General features: G+C 63.6%; 1 protein-coding gene across 1 annotated transcript in view; it reads right to left on the minus strand.

Annotated features, from left to right (window-relative positions):
• Positions 1–761: 761 nt before the first annotated feature.
• The window catches only part of TRPM5 (transient receptor potential cation channel, subfamily M, member 5), an 18,273-nt gene continuing 5,796 nt past the window's right edge, over positions 762–13,238 (minus strand). Inside the window, exons 8-24 of the mRNA XM_011930155.1 lie at positions 11,782–11,900; positions 10,996–11,346; positions 10,784–10,924; positions 10,592–10,715; positions 9,946–10,091; positions 9,371–9,483; positions 9,037–9,120; positions 8,657–8,915; positions 7,918–8,036; positions 7,418–7,550; positions 7,149–7,323; positions 3,528–3,681; positions 2,919–3,100; positions 2,494–2,626; positions 1,852–1,924; positions 1,361–1,427; positions 762–868 (exon numbers count right to left, since the gene is read on the minus strand). Coding sequence (XP_011785545.1) covers positions 762–868; positions 1,361–1,427; positions 1,852–1,924; positions 2,494–2,626; positions 2,919–3,100; positions 3,528–3,681; positions 7,149–7,323; positions 7,418–7,550; positions 7,918–8,036; positions 8,657–8,915; positions 9,037–9,120; positions 9,371–9,483; positions 9,946–10,091; positions 10,592–10,715; positions 10,784–10,924; positions 10,996–11,346; positions 11,782–11,900 — 2,480 coding nt within the window. The remainder of the gene's footprint in view (positions 869–1,360; positions 1,428–1,851; positions 1,925–2,493; positions 2,627–2,918; positions 3,101–3,527; positions 3,682–7,148; positions 7,324–7,417; positions 7,551–7,917; positions 8,037–8,656; positions 8,916–9,036; positions 9,121–9,370; positions 9,484–9,945; positions 10,092–10,591; positions 10,716–10,783; positions 10,925–10,995; positions 11,347–11,781; positions 11,901–13,238) is intronic.

Raw genomic sequence — 13,238 nt, forward strand, 5'->3', positions numbered from 1 at the left:
TAGTGCAGACTACAGCTTGGGAGGCGGCAGGGAGCTGACAAAATGGATCTGGACAGAGGAGGCTGGGGGGTGAGTGGGCAGTTGGGGGGCTTGGGCAGGTGTTTGACTGAGCCAGGGGTCCAGTTTTATCTGGATGTTTTCCAGGCTCCACTGGAGATAAAGCAGCCACTGGCACCAACAGGGGTTGTGTCCTAGCGCCATAAACACCAGTGTATGCTGTACTGGCCACTGGGTGTCAGGCGGACAGCTGACAGACGCCGTGGGTGCCCAGCCCTGTCTTCCAGGAGCCAATTACCTGAGCCCCAAAGGACCTTTTGGGTCTTAAGTGGCGGAAATTCTAACCACTAGTGTTTCAAAAAAAGATGAGTCTCTTGTCAGGCAACACAAGTCAGGGCAGGGGTGGGTGCAGACCCCACAGCAGCTGCTCAGTCTGGATGGGGGTGCCCCCGTCACACCGCAGGGCCAGCTTCTCTGTGGTGCAGGCTGCTCAGTTTCCAGGTCGGGTTACGGTGGGGCACGTGTTCTGCCCGGGGAGCTGTGCCTGTCAGGGTAGACAGCCCCATGACACTGCGGTGCCCCAGGGAGGCCAGGAGGGAGCGGTTCCTTTGGGTGAGGGTCTGGTGAGGCACCAGGAGGGCCATTGTCTGCTGGGGGTGTCTGCTGCCCCCTGGGGGTTCCGCTGGAGGTCGGCAAAGGTCAGTGCACAAGACCCAGGGTGGCCTGCTGAGGTGAGGTGGCCCTCATACGGCAGGCCAAGCAGCTTAGGTGTCCGAGGACGGCTGGCCAGCCCCGGGTTGTTCCTGGCCATCTAAACCCCCTCTGTGGTCAGAGGCCAGCAGCCGGCTTCCCCCGCCACAGTGTCGAGAGCCTGCTGGGAAGGAAGGGCCTCCTGAGCGGTGGGAGCCAGCAGGGCAGGCCCAGGCAGGGGAGAGGTCGCTGGCTCAGAGCAAGGGCCAGGATGCCATGACTCTCCGAGTGAGTCCCCACCGGCCAGCCTGGGGAAGATGGGGAGCCCAGAGACAACCAGGCCTCCGCCTGCACTCCTGGGACTAGGAAAGCACCCCCGTGAGGCGGAAGGGCCTTTTTGCCTCCTGAGCAGGACAGCCCAGTAGGGCCTGTGCCAAGCAGAGCCTCAGGAGTCTGAGTGAACCACATTTGACCCTGGCCGAGGCCGGGGCTCCACCAGAGGGTTCCCACACCGCCCTGAAGAACCGTGTCCAGCCAAGGCCTCCTGAGACTCCCAGGCCAGGCAGGGAAGGCAGAGTACACAGCACAGCCTACAGCCCCCCCTGCTCCCACCAGCTGCTGCAGGGTGGGTGCCCATGCCCACCCTCATCCCACGCTCCCCAAACAGGCTTACTCCAGGGGCTGCCACCCTGGGCCAGCATGTCAGCCACAGAGGACACGAGCACCGAGCAATAGTTGATCTGGAGGAGGGAAACATGTCCGGGAAGCTCCAGGGCTCTCTCAGGACAGCAGGGGACAGGCAGTCTCCCCACCTCCCCTCTCCTGCCAGGGCCCCCGCTGCCCCGTGACTCCTCCCTCTGGGAGCTGCCACTCAAAGGCAGGGGTGGGTGAGGCTCCCGTGAGGCATGTAGAGTGAAACGCAAGGGGTCTTAAATGTGACACCCCTCATTTAAGGCTGTGGCCTCTCTAGTGGCAGGGTGGGAGCAGGCACAGGCGGGGACGGCCCCTCTTCCCCAGGACCTTCCTCCGCCCACTGGGGTGCTCCTGTCCTGGCTCTGGTCTGGCTCATTTCTGTGAGTGACCGGGCAGGGCTGTGGGCAGGTCCCAGCAGCCCCACGCAGCCCCCGCCTCCCGTCAGGGAGAGGAGCTCCGGGGCTCGCTTGCCTGTGACTCCAGACGCGTGATGCGTTTTTCTTGCTCCCTCAGCCCCCCGAGGTACTTGGCAACGAAGTCCACTCTGCGGCAGGAGCGGGTGGGTAGCTGTGGATGGCCACGCAGCACTCCGCGTGTGGGGAGCCTCCCCATCCCCCCAGGCCTCCCTGTGTGCCCGAGTCTGGGTGCCCTGGCCCTTTCCCTTCCCCCCTCATGCCCAGATCTGGTGGCACCAGGACCCCTCAAAGTGCACCTGGCGCGGGTACAGAGCGCTCTGTGCCTTCCTGGTAGGGCTGGGGTGCCGTCCCTGCCTGGGCACACCACCCAGCAAGACGGTACAGGGCAGGCAGTCGGGGACAGGCCCCTGGAGCCGGGGCTGGAGGGAAGCCAGGGGTGGGCAGTCACACTCCTGAGACCACAGCAGGGAGGGCACCAGCGGTCACTGTGCGCGCTCCCTTTTCGCCTGGCCGGGCGTCCCAGCAGGGTCCTGCACAGGTCAGGCTGGAAAGCTAGGCCCTTGGGCTTGGACAGGGCCTTGCCCCTACCCGTTCAGCTTCGGCTCCCCAGCTCAGATCCTCTGTCACTGACGCCAAGGGCACATCCCCGCTTAAAGGCAGCCCGACACCCACCAGTGATCAGGACAGGCCCCCGCACCTGTTGGCGGTTTTCCGCAGCACCTCCCCCTCGCTGTCCCTCTTCCGCTTCTCCATCTTGCTCAGGAAGTTCTCCTTCTGCACTGTCTCCCAAGTGACGACCTTCTGGTCCAGGGGGTCTGGCAGGTCTCTCTCTGGGAAAGCGGGGCGGCAGTCAGCATTACTAGAGCACATGGGCCTCAGTGGCAGAGCCCAGGCCTGGTCCCGGGGCCAGGTAGGCCAGGCAGGAGTGAGTGGGGCCCAGCCAGCGGATGGAGGGTAAGAACAACCCTGTGCAGGGATGGCCAAGCTGCAGGGGACGGGCTCAGCTGTGCCAGCCTGCACAGAGCCCAGCCGAGGACCCACGGGGCTGAGGAGGGGCCCAGGTCTCTCCAGACCCGTCTCCGGCGCACAGCCCCGCCCTGGGACCCACCACCCCGGCCTCACCCAGATGCTCCCGCTTATGCTCGGCCTCCTTCTTGAAGACCCTGCGGAGTGCCAGGCTCAGGTGGCTGAGCAGGATGAAGGGCGGGGCCAGGGCAGGGCGCTCGTGGTACTCCACAATCAGGTTGTAGCGCTGGAACTTCCAGAACATGTCTGCGTTGCCCTGCACCACCTGGAATGTGTAGCTGCAGGGGCACAGGCGAGCCGTCACCTACCGGCTCCCCCGCCCACCTGGGGGACGCATTCTACCTGCACCCTGATTGCTGTTGGGGAGCGCTTTTTGAAACCGAGGCCCAGCACTGCTTCTGCACTCTCCTTGGGTCTTCCCCTGTCCACTCTGCTCTCCTGGACAAGCCCAGAGTACTCGCCACAGCACCCGTCCCCCAAAGACCCAGGCCCTGCTTCCTGGGACCAGGAGGGCGGCCCACAGAGTTCGAGGTCTTGGGCAGGCAAAGCCCCACAGTCCAGGCTGTGCCGCCTCCTATCTGCCCTGGGGCACCCAGCTCCACCCTCTGCGGCGCACCAGGTGGACCGGAAGGAGGTGGTGTTGGGGAATGGCCCTCTGCTCCCTCCGCCCCAGGGCTCTCTCCTCTAGGGGCTGGGTGGAGTCACCTGAACATGGCGATAAGCAGGTTCATGAGCAGCACGTTGGTGACCAACAGGAAGGTGACCAGCAGGAGGATGACCAGCCAGTTGGCGTAGAGGCTGGGGCAGGATGGCGAGTCCTCCAGCAGCAGTGGGTGGGTGGAGCAGTTCACACGGGCTTCTGGAAGGCAAGGGTGCCGTGGGGACCAGACCAAGGGCAGCCACAAGGGCGGCCTCAGGCAAACGCCCTGAGGTAGAGAGCTTAGTCTTAGTGTTGAACCCAGGGGACATTGGTGCTTGTTAGGTGACCCACTGTCCCAGTTCACCCAGGATGGCCTGGGGTTTAGCACCGAAACCCCCATCACAGCAAACCAGAACCAGACGGGTGGTGAGCCCCACCCTGGGCCCCTCTGCCATGTCTGCTGGGCTTCCACCAGGGGCTGGAGTCAGCCAGGGCCACAGGCCCTGGAGGTAGAGCCAAGACCCCCAGAGGGATGGAAGGTGGGGGACAGAGGGGTCACAGGACACAGGTTTCTGCTGGTTGTTGCATGTGTTAAAACCTCCACCCCTCATCCTAAAAAAGCCTCTGCTGTTGAAGGTTTGGGGAGAGCTGCTGAGGAAAGGGAGATGGGGTCCTTACTGCAGGACGTCTCAGAGCCTTTACAGCACTAACCCCTGTGATCATACTCCAAGCTGGGGAGTAACTCCACCACCTTTCCAAAATGTATGGAGCCAGCAGGCTCCAGACAGGGCTTGCTGCAAGCCCTGAGGGCACCGATCCCGCACTGGGCCACGCAAGTCAAGAACATTCTTCAGGCAGTGCACTCTGGGAGCTGGCAGGCTGAGCTCCCTCGGCCCTGGGCAGGGACACCCTGGAGGGGCAGCAGATCTCACTCCAGTCCCTTAAAACCAGAACCTCACACCGGCTTCTCCGTTGCAGGGCTCAGCCTTGGACCCCCACCCCACCCCAGACTGCAGGGCAGGAGGAGGGAGGAGGGAGCCACAGTGGGAGTCAGGGTGCTCAGGGTCCCAGCCAGAGGCCAGAGCGTGCCCCGGCCATCCGGGACCACATATCCCCTCCATATCCTAATGGGAGCTCCGCTCTCTCCTCCCTCCCCAGCATGCACGCTGGGGTGTGTCTGTGTGAGCCTGTACATGTGTTTGGATGTGCCTGGCACACGTGCTCATGTGTGAGTCTGTGTGAACACACTGGCACACGTGCTCTTGTGTGAGTCTGTGTGAACACACTGGCACACACACAGGCACATTCCAGTGTGTCTTGGTGCCTGCCAGCTCCAGGTTGCTCTGTGGTGGGTTCTGGGGGTCTCCCTGTTCCCAGGTTCCTGCCTCTGTGCCTGGGTCCTGAGCTGGAGGGGTCCGTTCTCCTTCCCGGGGTGAATTCCTGCCTTGTTTCTCCCGAGTGAGTTATTGTGACACATTGGCCCATGTGTGAGTTATTGAGTGTTTGTGTGTGCACTGGCAGTCAGTGAGCACCAGCCCTCCCCACGCTCCCACCCCAGGCCTGCCCCTCCTCTGCCCGCCCTGGCCACCTCCAGCCCATGAATCTGTTCCTGGGCAGACTGATGACCCTTCTCGTCCCTGCAATCTGGAGGAGCGGGCCAGGGCCAGCCTGGAGAGCCTGTTTGTGAAGCCGTAAATCTGTCTGATAAAAGCAGTTCTGAGGAATGAGACCCCCACACCCTCCCCGACTCTGTGATTTGGGAAGGCGCCACCAGGCTGGGCTGGAAATTAAATTGTCCCTGGGGCCTGGAGCCCCAGAGAACAAGCTCATCACCACAGCTCAACCCCAGCTCCAGCTTGGCACGCGTGCAGAGTGGGGCAGGGGGCTGTCCTGGGCTCTGAGGAGACCTGCAGGCTGTGCAGAAACTGTCTGAGCCTCAGTCTCCCTCTCAGCCCAGCATGTGTGAGTAACTCTCTGCCCAGCAGCATAAGGGGCTCATAGTGAGTGGCTGGGTTCAGCCTGAAGGGCCCAGACATTTGCTTGGCGGCTGAACTGACCCCAAGGAATTGCAGCTCAGAGAGGGGAAGTGACACACCTGAGACTCTCCGTGTGCTGCCGGGCTGGCCCTGTTGTAGGCGTTTCAGCACAGGGTTTTGAGATCCCAGCAGCACCGCAGACCTCCCTGGGGCAGCACTCGGAGCAGGGCTCCTTGGGAGTCTGTTCCCCGCCTTCTCCCATCGAGAAGGAGGCTATGGCCAGGCCTGTCTCCTCATACGAGTGTCTGGGACTGGCCCACCAGAGATGCAGCCACTCAAGAAAGGGGGGATCCCTAACCCTGCCCAGGCTGGAGGCGCCTGTCTAGAGCTCCTCCTGCCCCGAGGGGCCCTGCGGACAGGGCAGTGTTGGAGACCATATGGTGAGGGCGAGGTGGGGTCGCAGGCAGGCAGGGTCTGGTTAAACTAATGGCCTGGAAAATGAATGCCTGTGATGAGCAAACACCAAAATGTCAGCAGGGGCTGCGGGGGCTAAGAAAACAGCCCAAGGAAATGAGCCGCGCTGGGAGAGGCGATTTCCATCACGGCGTCGCCCACGCCTGTCCCGGAGGCCTGTGTTTGCTCCGGTCTGGCCGTCATCCCATCAACAAATATTTATCGCGGATCCTGAGTGCCACTCCACAGAGGTCGGGGTCAGGCCTGGGCAGCACGTTGTGCCATGACTGCCCTGTGCTGGGCAGCCCCAGCCGCCTGACACCGCCTGAACAATGTTTCCCGCACCTTCTCTGCTGGATCTCCAAGCATTCGGCACCCCTCGAAGGCCCCAGGGGCTGGCTGGCTGCTGGCCCACCTTCCCAGAGGTGTGCGTCCCCTCCCAGGTCGGGGCTCCTCACTGAGTCCCAGCCATCCCAGGCGCCTGCACAGGTCCCTGCCCCATCCCTGAGCTTCCCCATCACCACCCCATCAGCACACAGGCCCCCATGGCCAAGCGGCTCTGTCCCCCACCCCACCCTCCCCACTGCACTGGCTTATGAAAAAGTTTCCAGAGCCTCCATCAGCCCCAGCCAGTTACAGGGGTCGGCCTGGGGACACCCATAGGCACGGACAGGCCGCACACACATGTTGGGGTGGGTCCCCAGGAGCAGCCAGGGTGCCTTTAGGAGTGGCCGCATGGTGGAAGGGTCTCGCCAGCAGGACGGCATAAGGGCTCCGGTGGGTGGGTGGGTGACGGGGCACCTAGGTCAAGCAGGGCCCTGTGGGAGAAGGGCAGAGGCCAGGGGCCGTGAGGAGAGCCGGAGGGCCCAGACCCCGGACGATCGCTGGGACAGCCTTTGGGCCCATTCTGTGCCTCCCTTCGCCCCCAACAGACCACCCCCAGAGCAAGACTTGCCGCTTGGTCTTCCCAAGCAGGAGGCCAGTCCTGGCTGCCTTGGGATCTCCTTGTGTCTCCTTCCCAGCCCAAGGCCCAGGTCGGGGCTCCGTGACTGGAGCTGCCTCTGCCTCAGGAACCAGGCCTGGCCCTTTGGGGTGTGGGGGGCCTGGGGACCAGGCCTCAGCCACTTTTCCTATCTCTGCCCCAGGCTGGGGTCTCCCTCGCCCCAGCAGACCCCTCTGGAGAGACTCGTGCCCAGGACTCGAGCACACAGGGCTCCACGTGCTCCCCGCCCCTGCCCCCGCTGGCTGTGTGCAAACCATCAATCTCGTCCAGTGGGATCTGCCCGAAGATCTGCAGGTAAGGCCGGTAGAGCACCCGGCGGAAGATCCACTCCAGGCGGCCGTCATGGGGGTGCAGCAGCGCCTGGGTGGTGACGCCGTAGGCCACGAGCCACACGCTCAGAAAGAAGAGGAAGAAGAAGACATCCTTCATCTCCACAGGGCGGAGCAGAAAGAGGGGCGTCAGCGGCCAGCCGGGGGCCCGGGCAGGGGCTGTCTGTCCCTCCAGGGCCAGGCCCGGGGCTCACCATGCGCTCCACCACGATGATCTTGGGGCCCAGCTGCTTGTGTATGGCAAAGATGTGGATCAGCCGCAGCGTGAACACCATGAAGTCCATGGCGAGGACTGTGCGGCCAGCCTCAAACGCCAAGGGCAGCATCCTGGAGGGTGGGAGGCTGATGCGGCTGCGGGGCCCAGAGAGGGGCAGAGGCTTCCCCAGGGGCACACAGCATGCCGGGTGTGGGCAGGGCCAGGGCCAGGCCAGGACTCCTGAGGCCCTGAGTGGCTTCATCTTTTGTTTATTTATTTCTAGCAGACAGGGTCTTGCTCTGTCACCCGGGACGGAGTGCAGTATTGTGATCACAGCTTGCTGCAGCCTCAAATTCCCTGGCTCAAGTGACCCACCCTCCTCAGCCTCCTGAGTAGCTGGGACCACAGGTGCCACCACCACGCCCGACCTGAGTGGCTTCATCGGGAAGCCTGCCCACAAGCCCCCCTGAGGCCACACGGCCTCTGGGCCCCACAGACCTGCAGGTGACACCCACGATGAACAGGAAGATGGCCACCATGTCACACTTGTTCCAGTTGTCCCCCACATACAGTGTGAACTTCTTCAGCAGGTGTGTGTCCTCATCTGTGAAGAAGCCCTGAGAGGGAGGCAGGCAGTCCACTGAGAGCTGTCCAGGCCCCTCGCTGGGGACAGCCCTACCTGGACAAACTCGGATCTGTAAGGATCAGGGTTCAGTGTGCCATGGGGATCGGGGTTCCATCTATGACCAGGGCCCAGGCTACCAGTGGGACTGGGGGTCCACTGAAGCTATTCCAGGGCTGTCTGGGGACAGAAGCTGAGGTCAGTCTCCACTTGGAGTCAGGGCTCTTTGTGCCCAGAGTCTAGGGATCAGTTTATTCAGTGTCTGGACTCAGTCTGTGATACAGGTCAGGGTTCAGACTCTGACGAAGGAGACCATGGTCATGCTCAGTCTGGGACAGGGATGAAGGCTCAGTCTGGAGCAGGGCTCAGGGCTCGGTCTGGAGCAGGGATGAAGGCTCAGTCTGGAGCAGGGCTCAGGGCTCAGTCTGGAGCAGGGATCAGGGCTCGGTCTGGAGCAGGGATCAAGGCTCGGTCTGGTGACTGGGAAGGTGGGAGGCCCCATGCTGTTCTTGTTCTACAGATGGGTAGCCCCACCCCGAGAGGGCAGGACCCAGCTTAGGTTGCCCAACCTGAAGCTGCAGAGTAGAGGGGACCCAAGCTAGTGTGGCCACCTACCTGCCGGATTTCCTCCAGCACCAGTGTAAAGACCCAGAAGTAGAGAGTGACCTCGGGCCCTGAGGGTCCCTGGGGGGGCGGCCTGAAGTCCAACAGCAGGACATAGGTGAACAGGAAGAGGAAGGCGAAGTACATGACCACATTCCCCAGGAACACAGTCACGGGAGCGCCCCAGAACTTCCGCCAGCGTGTGAGCAGGAAGACAGCACGCGGGCCTCGGTCACTGTGAGCCCTCGGCGCCTCCACCATCTCCTCCACCCTGTGCCACAGAGAAGGCCGCAGTGGTGAGGCTGGTGCCCGGCTGGGTGCCCCACCACAGTCCAGCCTCCCAGCCACCACCCGCCGGTCCCCTCCACCCTGCCCGGCCCTCTGCCTCGCACCGGCTGTGCAGCAGACTCTTCTCCGTGTCCAGGCTGTCCAGCTCCTGCAGGTCCTCCAGGCCCGTCCTCAGGGAGGCTTCCTCACTGCAAGCACAGGAGAGTTCAGGCCTGCAGGAAGTACTCCCAGAGGCGCCTGCGTGGCTCCGGGCGCTTGGCCATCAAAGTGCCCACTGGGTGCAAGTACTGTGGGGAGTGGGACCTGCAGGGAGTCTGGACTTGGGGGCTACAGAGTCAGGCTGCCACCAGCACCAGCGAGGCCCAGGCCCTCCCTGTGGTTCCGGCACATGCACTGGTGCCTGCCCCAGCCAGCACGCAGCCCACAGGCCTGACCCACCTGAAGGTGATGAGGTTGGTATAGACGAGGGCGGGGCAGAAGAAGGCTCCTAGCAGCCGCAGAATAGGTGTGCCCGCAGCCATGTCCCCCCACCAGATCCTGGTCAGGAAGGCCTGAAGTGAAGGCAAAACTGTTGGCTCCACCTCTGCACCTTCGCCCAGGCTATGCCCTGCCCCAGGAATGCCCAGGTGCCTGGCCCACGTGAGCTGAAGGGGCGCCCAGCCCAGCCTTCCCTCCTGGAGCCCCCGTCCTGGTGCGGGACGTGCTCCTGGGGATGCTCATCGCAGGGGTGTGGGTTGAGCTGCTGTGCCCTTCACTAGGGAAAAGATTGGGCTTGGTGGTTGGGAAGGACTGAGAGGAGGAAGTGGCACTTCCACTGAGCCCAGAGGCAGGAATGGGCCTGGTGGAGGAAGCCAGGGGGGCGCCTTCCAGGAACAGAAGCCCCACCCTGCTCCCTTGTGCTGGGGACGGGAGTGACAGGGCAGCCGCAGGCTGCGAAGTCAACTCAAGCTGGGCCAAGCTCGCCCGCCAGCCCTGCCCCCTGGCAGCTCTCCCTCAGGCCAGCTGGCACTCACCTGCACGCCATCGTGGGCAAAGAAGGCCTTGGCGTCAGCCTCGGTGGCCAGGTGCAGGCAGGTGGTCTTGCTCCAGCAGCGGTTCCGGCGCACCAGCAGGGCGAAGGCGAGGTCCTCACTGTTGCTGTAGCACTCAGAGAAGAGGTCTGCCCCCGGAGGCCCTGGCCGCTAGGACAAGACACCGATGCCCGGCCCCCAACGCCCCTCGTCCATCCCCCGTCCAGACCTGGGGTGTGTGGCCACACCCCGCGTTCACCTCCCAGGGCCCAGCCAGGCCTTCTGCCCCCGCCTGGCCTGCTCCGGACCCTTCCTGACCCTTTGTCCTTCTCTGGCTCTTTCCCTCCCCCAGCAGGATGAGGGGGCCTCCGCCGCCCTGACTGTCCCTTGTCCCGCGGTAGGGCCCAGTGCATGCCTGGGGTGTGAGGCTCTATCTTCCTCACCATGTGCCCAGCGGTCCCACACTCAGGGTCTGGGGCCGCCTCCACCCCAGGCAGAGCCGTCTGTCCTCTCCTACAGAGGAGGCCACTGAGGGTACCCGGAGCCCCACGGCGGTAACAGGCGGCCCTGGCGAGGCCCAGGACCCTGTGTCTGACCCTCCATCACATCCTCCCCCGACACGCGGGCCCGGCCCCGGCCAGTCACTCACCCAGGGCCAGCTGCTCGTACTTTGCCTCGCGCATGGCTCGGGCCGCCTCGGCCTCCGTCTCCAGGTGCGACATCTCTTTGAGGATTTTGCAGGCGGCCAGAGCGGCTGCCACACCTTCCTGGCCCTAGGAGACCCGGTCTCAGGAGGCCGTCCCTCCCCCGCCCCCACGCTGGGCCCGCGGCCTCGGCTCACCATGGCCCAGAAGTAGGTGGCCATCTCGTGGCGGTTCTGCAGCACGGCCCACAGGAACAGGTCCCGCCAGGGGTTCTCACTCTTCTGGTTCAGGTCGGGCAGCCACTTCTGGCCTGTGGGCTGCTTGACCGGGCCCTTCTCCTGGAGGACATGGGCGTCGGCCTCCCGCTGTGGCCCTGGCCTCACCCCCCATTCCCTGGAGCCCCGCTCACCGCCTTCCTGCGGCCCCCCGGCCGGCCGTCCTGATAGAATCCTCGGCAGGCGTCCTGCAGGAAGTCCTTGAGTACACGGGAGACCTCGTGAAGGGAGAAGGCGGGTGGCCCCGTGGGTGGCTCCCGGGCCTGCTGGGCACCCAGGCCGGCCAGCGTCAGCCGGGCCTCCTCCTGCTTCCGCTGCAGCAGGTCGAAGAGCAGGCTCTTGGGCGACACGGAGCGGTAAAGCTGCTGCAGCCGCCCATACGTCAGGAAGTCAGCCACGTCCGCGCCGTTGTCCACAAAGAGGCGCACAAACTCGGGCTTGTTGCTGACCAGGGCGTCCACCATCACCTCCTCCAGGTCACGGGACTTGGCGGCCATGGGAACCCAAGGGAAGGGGGGCAAGAGAGTGAGTGAGAGACAGGAAGAGGGGGGCCGAAAGAAGGAGAGAGCAGGGAGCACGGGGACCCCATCCCCAGGGCCAGGTCACGCAGACCCTCGCGCTCTCCTGCACCCCAGCCTGCCCCCTGAGTGGGGGCGGGCACAGGGGGGCCAGTCGTGAGAAAATGCTGAGGGTGTCACAACCCCCTTGGGCTTCGGGGACAGCTGGCACCCAGCCGGCTCTGCCTGGGCCAGCGAGCGAGGCAGAAGCGCGGGCGGAACCGTGTGGCCTGGTCTTGCCCTGGACTTTGGGACAGCTGGGAATGGGCTCAGCCAAGCAGCCCACGGGGTGCAGGAGCAGGCAGCGTAGGCAGCTTGGGCAGTGCTGGGAGGGGGAGGCGGGTGGGCCAGACTGGGAGGCACCTTCCACTCCACGTCCCCACTGAAGATCTCACTCTTGGCGATGTCCACGTGGTCCCAGGCCACGGCCAGCTTGAGCTCATCCAGATAGTCCTGAGGCTCCTGGCTGTGGCTCTTGCAGGCTGTGGGCAGAGCAGGCAGGCACTGGCGAGGGTGGAGCTGAGGGCCTGACAGAGCTGGGGCACAGGGTCCCCGAAGGTGGGCTGCCTAGAGACGCGGAAACAGGAACTTCACGCTGGGACTTGAGGGGGCACATGCGCCACTTCTGAGCACCAGCAGGAGGCATAAGACTTTGTGCAAACCGCAGGAGAAGGCGCGCTGCCCTGGCCTGTGTCAGCATGGCCCATCTGCTCCCAGGTGAGGCACCTTCCTCGGCCGCAACGGGGGTACCCCAGCCAACACCTGGGCCTTGAGGCCACTTCCTGGATGTCGTCAGGGTAGCACGCCGGGCCATGTTTCCTCCACGGGCAAGGGCATTTGACCATGACTTGGTGAGGTCACCGGGGTCACTCGAGGGAGGCCTGCAGCACCTGGGCCGGGTGCGTCTGCTGGAAACCGCCGTGCTCGCCAGCCTCACATGTGAGGCTCGCCAGCCTCAGCCTCCACAGTCGTAGACCCCATAAGACTACGGCACCTCTCTCAGGCCGCTGGGACCAAACTGAGACTCATGAGAAGGGGTAGGGGAGCTCCTAAACAGGGGGACTCCGTTGACCTCCTTGTCCTGGTGAGGTTACCAAACCCCGAGCCACCCGCAGTCCAGACACCCTTCCCAGAGCGGCCCCTCACTCAAGGTGTCCCCAGACCCTGCTCAGCAGCGCCCCTCCCTGCTGGGGCTACGTCTGCCTGCCAGCAGCCAGGCCTTCAGCACGTGTTTGTCTCCGACAAAAAGCATATCAAATGCTCATCAAAATTTTCCATCGGCGGGTGAACAGATGCATCAACCACAGTCTGTCCACAGGCTGGAACCTGACTCCGCCTTACAAAAGGAATGAAGCATGAAACGGTATACGCTGCAGCACGGATGAACCGTGGAACCCTCCCGCTCCTGCAGAGAGCCATGGACACGAAACGCCCGTCGGCAAATCCATAGAGACAGGAAGCAGATCGATGGTTCCCAGGGGCTGGGGGAAAATGGGGAGTGAGTGCCAAGGGGTATGGGCTCCTTCTGGGGCAATGAAGGCTTCTGGAATTAGATAACAGTGATGGTTGTCCCACCTCGCGAATATACTAAAAACCACTGAATTGGCCAGCATGGTGGCTCACGCCTGTAACCCCAGCACTTTGGGAGGTCCAGGCAGGCAGATCACAAGGTCAGGAGTTTGAGACCAGCCTGGCCAACATAGTGAAACCCCATCTCTACTAAAAATACAAAAAATCAGCTGGGTGTGGTGGCGGGCACCTGTAATCCCAGCTACTTGGAAGGTTGAGGCAGGAGAATCTCTTGAACCCTGGAGGAGGAG

This window comes from Colobus angolensis, unplaced genomic scaffold, assembly GCF_000951035.1.
Source record: "Colobus angolensis palliatus isolate OR3802 unplaced genomic scaffold, Cang.pa_1.0 Scaffold84, whole genome shotgun sequence".
Classification (NCBI taxonomy): Eukaryota; Metazoa; Chordata; class Mammalia; order Primates; family Cercopithecidae; genus Colobus; species Colobus angolensis.